Source organism: Oncorhynchus clarkii, chromosome 6, assembly GCF_045791955.1.
Source record: "Oncorhynchus clarkii lewisi isolate Uvic-CL-2024 chromosome 6, UVic_Ocla_1.0, whole genome shotgun sequence".
NCBI lineage: Eukaryota > Metazoa > Chordata > Actinopteri > Salmoniformes > Salmonidae > Oncorhynchus > Oncorhynchus clarkii.
In genome coordinates, this window is record NC_092152.1 from 66,220,564 (window position 1) to 66,228,307 (window position 7,744).

A 7,744-nucleotide genomic window follows, 5' to 3' on the forward strand; every position below is an offset into this window, starting at 1 on the left:
TATTAATAGAATGTAGAAATGTAATTCACGTGGTAGAGGTCTCCAGCTGTATTAATAGAATGTAGAAATGTAATTCACGTGGTAGAGGTCTCCAGCTGTATTAATAGAATGTAGAAATGTAATTCACGTGGTAGAGGTCTCCAGCTGTATTAACAGAATGTAGAAATGTAATTCACGTGGTAGAGGGCTCCAGCTGTATTAATAGAATGTAGAAATGTAATTAACGTGGTAGAGGTCTCCATCTGTATTAATAGAATGTAGAAATGTAATTCACGTGGTAGAGGGCTCCAGCTGGTAAAATCAATACCATGGGGGGAGGTAAAGAGTATCCTACAGCAAGGTGTGTAATTCACTACAAATCTCAGTCATGTTATACCTTGTTTTTCTTCTGTACCACATGACCCATTTAGTGCATCCTGCTGAGCGTTTAACCAAAAATAGTCTTAGAGGGAGTAAAAAGCATTCCCTTGCCTGGCCTGACCAAAAAAAGCCAAGAGGAGAGCAAGTGGGCGTAACCAGATTATAGCCTGTGTCAGAGGCATCATCATGAGGAGTGAAAATGGAAAAGTGCTGTCATAAACAGCTGTCAAGTCACTATACGTGTCTGAATACCCGTACTTGCGTTTCTAAATAGTAGGCGTTTTGGGTATGCGAAACAATAATGTTTTAAAGTATGTGCATGTTCGAAAATGTTGTATGCTTTAAATGTCAGGATGTCATTCTCCTTTTGGCTTTTCATCTTGTAGAATTCGCTGCACACTATTGAGGAAGAGAATGGTCTTTCGAGACTCACATGTGTTTGACAACAGCTGATGAATCAGGTGAGGGAACGTGCTGTATCAAAATGAACGAATAGCGGTAATCAATGCAATTGTGCATTACATGACGCATTCTAATTAGAAGGAGCCTAATACACTGATATTTGTTGCTTACTGCATTATTTTATACTAAACAATATGTTCTAAATAGCATGTAGTACGATTATTACACAGAATGCAGTTTAAGTAAGTTGTAGTACGATTATTACACAGAATGCAGTTTAAGTAAGTTGTAGTACGATTATTACACAGAATGCAGTTTAAGTAAGTTGTAGTACGATTATTACACAGACACGGCCACCGGGAACGTGCAGAATTGTGGGCCACATAGGTCAGTCAAAGTCTAGATCTATGAGCCTACTCCTGTTCTAGACAAGCAGTATAGTTCTCATAAGCACAAACCTGGTACAACGTGTAAAAATAGAATGGAGGAATCGGCAGTACCAGAATGAGATAATTTGTAACTACAACAGCATGAATAGGTTTGAGACTGATGTAACTTTGAGGCTAGGTGAATAAAGCACAAAGATGTGATATTGAACATGAATGGGATAATTTAGAATTGTAATATAACACTGTCTTGCAATAAATAGAACCAATGTCACTATGAGAATGCCATCTAACATCTTCAAGAGTTGTGAACACAACACTGTGGTACTAGACGTGAGTGGGAGAGGAGAGTTGTGGAGGTGAGTATTACCTGAGCAGGTCTCCATGGAGCTGCAGGTATAGTCCCTCTACTTCTCTCTGGGCACACAGCTCCTCCACTGTGGTAGTGGTGGAGCATAACACCAGCCGCAGGTCTGCCTGGAGGGTGGAGGAGGCCTGTGGGCCCGAGGCTGGGGGCTGGGGGTCAACTGTTCCCCCGTACAGACACACACAGCCCCGCTGGGCATCCCCCTTCAGCCAGTCCCGCTCCCGCGATCCAAAGCGGGTCTTCCTGGTAACACAGCCTCTGCTCCCATTCCTCTTCATGTTGCGCTGGAGAAATAAACATCAGATGAAAAGACTGCCACCACAGATACACTGTAAATGTATTGGGTGTTTAAGAGAAGATAACTCGTCTTGCAGCAGCCTTGCTCTGAATAAAGAAGATCTCAAGCTGCATCATGTTCCAACACATCCAGAGGACAAATTCAATTTAGTCAATTTGTCAGGTTGGCAAAACTGAAAGTTCAAATGAGATTACCTGCAGAAAGCTCATGGCCGAATCGCTGGCCTTATTTTCAAATCTGGAGAAGCTCGGAACAAATATTTACACAGGGCAAGAACGGCGCTGTGTGAACTGGACCCTGGCTTTTGAGACTGGTGACCAGGCATTAGGTCATTAGTCAGACACTGATGAAGTCATCCTTCCACGATACCGTGCATCCCCACAGCTGCCCGGCACAGGCAGGCAGCTGCTGGCATCCACACTACACTGCACCGCAGCACACACACACACAGACAGAGAGAGGCAACAGAGGAGACAGCAGGGCCCCGAGCCGCAGCTCTTCAGCACGACAGCTCCAAAGATGCACACAACAGGCCTCAATGTGCAATGACAACACACACAGCTCAATGGGTGACAGGCAACATATGCACACACTCTCTCCCAAAGGCAGAGAACCTCACTATGTGCAATGACAGCATACACATCAATGGCGACAGGCGACAGGCAACAAAGGCACACACCACAGGTCTCTCTATGTGAGTCTACAAGACGGGCAAACTCATTCACAGAGAGGCTGCCACGGCCCCTGAGCATCGACCATTGCCCAGACAGTCATTGCCCTCATTTCACCCCGTCACCCGTCCAAGGCCAGAGGGCAAAAAAAGTCTGTCAAATAAAGCTCCAACAACAAGATCAATTAACAAACCATGTTCTGAGATGTCAAACAGGGATAAACATACAGTGCAGACTAGAGGTCGACCGATTATGATTTTTCAAAGCCGATACCGATTATTGGAGGACCAAAAAAGCCGATACCAATTAATCGGACAATTTTTTAAAATGTATTTGTAATAATGACAATTACAACAATACTGAATGAACACTTATTTTAATTTAATATAATACAACCATAAAATCAATTTAGCCTCAAGTAAATAATGAAACATGTTCAATTTGGTTTAAATAATGCAAAAACAAAGTTCTGGAGAAGAAAGTAAAAGTGCAATATGTGCCATGTAAGAAAGCTAACGTTTAAGTTCCTTGCTCAGAACATAAGAACATATGAAAGCTGGTGGTTACTTTTAACATGAATCTTCAATATTACCAGGTAAGAAGTTTTAGGTTGTAGTTATTATAGGAATTATAGGACTATTTCCCTCTGTACCATTTGTATTTAATTAACCTTTGATTATTGGATGTTCTTATTGGCACTTTAGTATTGCCAGTGTAACAGTATAGCTTCCGTCCCTCTCCTCGCTCCTCCCTGGGCTCGAACCAGCAACACAACAGCCACCCTCGAAGCAGCGTTACCCATGCAGAGCAAGGGGAACAACTACTAGAAGGCTCAGAGCGAATTACGTTTGAAACGCTATTAGCTCACGCTAAATAGCTAGCCATTTCACTTCGGTTACACCAGCATCATCTCGGGAGTTGATATGCTTTAAGTCATAAACAGCGCAATGCTTGACACACAACGAAGAGCTGCTGGCAAAACGCACAAAAGTGCTGTTCGAATGAATGTTTACGCTTCTGCCTACCACCGCTCAGTCAGATACTTAGATGCTTGTATACTCAGATTATATGCAACACAGGACACGCTAGATAATACCTAGTAATATCATCAACCATGTGTAGTTAACTAGTGATTATGATTGTTTTTTATAAGATAAGTTTAATGCTAGCTAGCAACTTACCTTGGCTTACTGCATTTGCGTGTAACAGGCAGTCTCCTTGTGGAGTGCAACGAGAGAGAGGCAGGTCGTTATTGTGTTGGACGAGTTAACTGTAAGGTTGCAAGATTGGATCCCCGAGCTGACAAGGTGAAAATCTGTAGTTCTGCCCCTGAACGAGGCAGTTAACCCACCGTTCCTAGGCCGTCATTGAAAATAAGAATGTGTTCTTAACTGACTTGCCTAGTTAAATAAAGGTCTAAAAAATAAAATAATAATAATAATCATTACAACATTTTTTTTTTAAACGGCAAATCGGCGCCCAAAAATACAGATTTCCGATTGTTTTGAAAACTTGAAATCGGCCATTCCAATTAATTGGTCTACCTCTAGTGCAGACCCCTCGACTTTCCACATTTTGTTATGTTACAGCCTTATTCTGAAATACAGCCTCATCAATCTACACACACACACACACAATACCCCATAATCACAAAACAGGTTTAGAATTATTTGCAAATGTATAAAAAAAAAAAAAATTTAAACAGACACCATATTTACATAACATTCAGACCCTTTGCTATGAAACTTGAAATTGAGCTCAGGTGCATCCTGTTTCCACTGATCATCCTTGAGATGTTTCTACAACTTGATTGGAGTCCACCTTTGGTAAATTCAATTGATTGAACATGATTTGGAAAGGCATATGTGTCTATAGAAAGGTCCCACAGTTGACGGTGAAGGTCAGAGCAAAAACCAAGCCATGAGGTCAAAAGAATTGTCCAGCTCTGAGACAGGATTGTGTCGAGGCACAGATCTGGAGAAGGCTACAAAAAAAATGTATGCAGCATTGAAGGTCCCCAAGAACCCAGTGGCCGCCATCATTCTTAAATGGAAGAAGTTTGAAATCCCCTAGAGCTAACTCTTCCTAGAGCTGGCCACCCGGTCAAACTGAGCAATCAGGGGAGAAGGGCCATGGTCAAGGAGGTGACCAAGAACCCGATGGATACTCTGAAAGTGCTCCAGAGTTCCTCTGTGGAGATGGGAGAACCTTCCAAAAGGCCAACCATCTCTGCAGCACTCCACCAAATCAGGCCTTTATGGCAGAGTGGCCAGACAGAAGCAACTCCTCAGTAAAAAGGCACAACAGCCCACTTGGAGTTTGCCAAGAAGGCACCTAAAGGACTCAGACCATGAGAAACTAAATTATCTGGTCTGATGAAACCAAGATTTCAAATCAAATCAAATTTTATTTTATTGAACTCTTTGGCCTGAATACCAAGCGTCACATCTGGAGGAAATCAGGCACCGCTCATCACCTGGCCAATACCATCCCTACGGTGAAGTATGGTGGTGGTAGCATCATGCTGTGGGGATGTTTTTCAGTGGCAGGGACTGGGAGACTAGTCAGGACCGAGGGAAATATGAACAGAGCAAAGTACAGAGATCCGTGATGAAAACCTGCTCCAGAGCACTCAGGACCTCAGATTGGGGCGAAGGTTCACCTTCCAACAGGACAATGACCTAAGCACACAGCCAAGACAACGCAGGAGTGGCTTTGGTACAAGTCACTGAATGTTCTTGAGTGGCCCAGCCAGAGCCCGGACTTGAACCCGAGTAAAGGGTCTGAATACTTATGTCAATTGTAATATTGACCATTTTTGTTTGATAAATGTACAAACATTTAACCTGTTTTTGCTTTGTCATTAAGGGGGTATTGTGTGTGGATTGAGGGAAATAAACTATTTAATCCATTTTATAATAAGGCTGTAACGCAACAAAAATTTTGAAAAAGTCAAGGGGTCTGAATACTGTGAGAATGCACTATATCTGAATTTGTCCAATAGAAACTCTAATTTGCAAACGTTGGACTAAAGATTACAACCTAGATCAGCTAAATGCAGGCAAGAATATGCAAGGCGGTTTTGAATGCGTCACGGTCACCTTGATTACTAAAAAGTATCTCGACATGTGCACCTGCCATGTAAACTTTCATTCATAGGCTAGTTTAACGAACCTCATGGTGGGTAGGTACAGGGAAAGTATCATGGAGTAGCCTAAACCTATTGAGGTTACATTGAGCTGGGTGAATAGAATATGAATGACAGTCATCCAATATGCTGTAATAGAAATAGGGCAATGCTTATTAAAAACAATTACCATCCTCCATCATCATAATGGCACCAACCGCCACTGATGTGTATAAACTCCACACTCATTGGTTTACATCTTGGTTGGTTGAATATAAGGCTACTGTTAGCTGCAGCAGCAGCCATTCATGATTCAATGAACATAAAATGTAATGGTCCTTTCAATGAAGTTGTCTTTTGGATATTTATTATTAGAGCAATTGTAACTGGAATGTGTCATTCTCCATGACAGTATCACATGAGAGATTGGTGAGGTAAGCAGTCTATGCCATTTATTTTCTAAATTATTATGCATGGGGTTAATTGGCACAAGCCATTATGTTTTATGTAAATGGACCTAATGGGTTCATGAGTGACATAATGGCGGAAGAACTGCACACGGATGAGTAAGGAAACAGTTAATCACGTCGTCAATTGTGCTTGCTAACAGGGCTCGAAACTACTGAACAATCTCAGTCCAAGATTTCGATGGGGCCTACCGGTGGTCCGTTAGCCTATGCAAAACCGAGGCAATAGGCTATTTATGAATTTCAATATGGATTTTATCCAATGACAAACATGTAGCCTAAATAGCGAAACACATTGATAAGTTTACAAATGTTACTCTATCCATAATAGTTTAAGCTATTCATTTTCATCAATAAACAGCAAGTTAAAACATGTGTTTTGACATGTTCTGATCTATAGCCTAGGCTATACTGTTGTTATATTTGCAAATGATACACAACAGCAAATATAGCATATGAAACATTTACAGTAGGATAGACTAACAGCTTAGCACGGCAATATGTAGCAACATCTCGAACGACTGCCTGCCTACTGGATCAGTTCAGTCAAATGTTTTTGTTACAATCTAGAAAGAGCTACAGTGAAAGGAAGCGGCTCTCTGGCGATGTGGTTCGACACATTGTTGCACTCAACGCTATACTTTCAAAGCCAACATAATTATCACTATATAAGAGATCAATGATGCTCAAACTGTATGACGCGTGAGTATAATTTCACACGCACTTCGGCCCTGTTAGAACCGAGAACTGTGCGATTGAAGTATTTTGATAAACCTTCAAATTTGACCTGCTTGATAGTTACCTTTAGAACGCGTATCCCTGTTCCGACACGGTTTCCTGTACCATTGCGGTCGCCACGACCTGCAGCTTGGTTAGATCCCGCTTCGTAGACCAGTGTGTCCGTACAACCCCTGCTATCTTCGACACCACCTTTTTTTCGCTCCATGACGGTGCCCGGTATATTATCTTCTTCCTTCATTTGCATGTGTATATTTAACTAGAAAACCCCCAAAAGAACGTGGAACATGACTGGTAAATTCCAATACATGCGGCAGCTGAAAAATACCATTCTCGCTCGGTGCGACGCCATAACGACTCTGAACTTCACCGCTGTCAGATAGACCCAATCAATAAACATTAGAGAGGCAGGGTAACATATTATTCATAAGGCACTGCCCATTTCAGAGTAGAGGCGTACTGAATTATTCATTAGGTTTCCTATACACCTATTACACGTGTGCTTTACCGCATTAACTGTCTTGCGATTTTGATTTAAATGAATGACATTGTAATTTCACTCAATGTACAGTCGTGGCCAAAAGTTTTGAGAATGACACAAATATTAATTTCCACAAAGTTTGCTGCTTCGGTGTCTTTAGATATTTTGTCAGATGTTACTTTGGAATACTGAAGTATAATTACAAGCATTTCATAAGTGTCAAATGCTTTTATTTACAATTACATGAAGTTGATGCAAAGAGTCAATATTTGCAGTGTTGACCCTTCTTTTTCAAGACCTCTGCAATCCACCCTGGCATGCTGTCAATTATCTTCTGGGCCACATCCTGACTGATGGCAGCCCATTCTTGCATAATCAATGCTTGGAGTTTGTCAGAATTTGTGGGTTTTTGTTTGTCCACCCGCCTCTTGAGGATTGACCACAAGT

At 41.7% G+C, this 7,744-nt stretch overlaps 1 protein-coding gene across 1 annotated transcript in view; it reads right to left on the reverse strand.

Moving 5' to 3' along the window:
* LOC139411459 (PH domain leucine-rich repeat-containing protein phosphatase 2-like) overlaps window positions 1–7,165 on the reverse strand; it is a 52,324-nt gene extending 45,159 nt beyond the window's left edge. Inside the window, exons 1-2 of the mRNA XM_071157861.1 lie at window positions 6,881–7,165; window positions 1,519–1,799 (exon numbers count right to left, since the gene is read on the reverse strand). Of these exons, the coding sequence (XP_071013962.1) occupies window positions 1,519–1,799; window positions 6,881–7,063 (464 nt within the window). The 5' untranslated portion in view covers window positions 7,064–7,165. The remainder of the gene's footprint in view (window positions 1–1,518; window positions 1,800–6,880) is intronic.
* Between the last annotated feature and the right edge of the window lie 579 nt (window positions 7,166–7,744).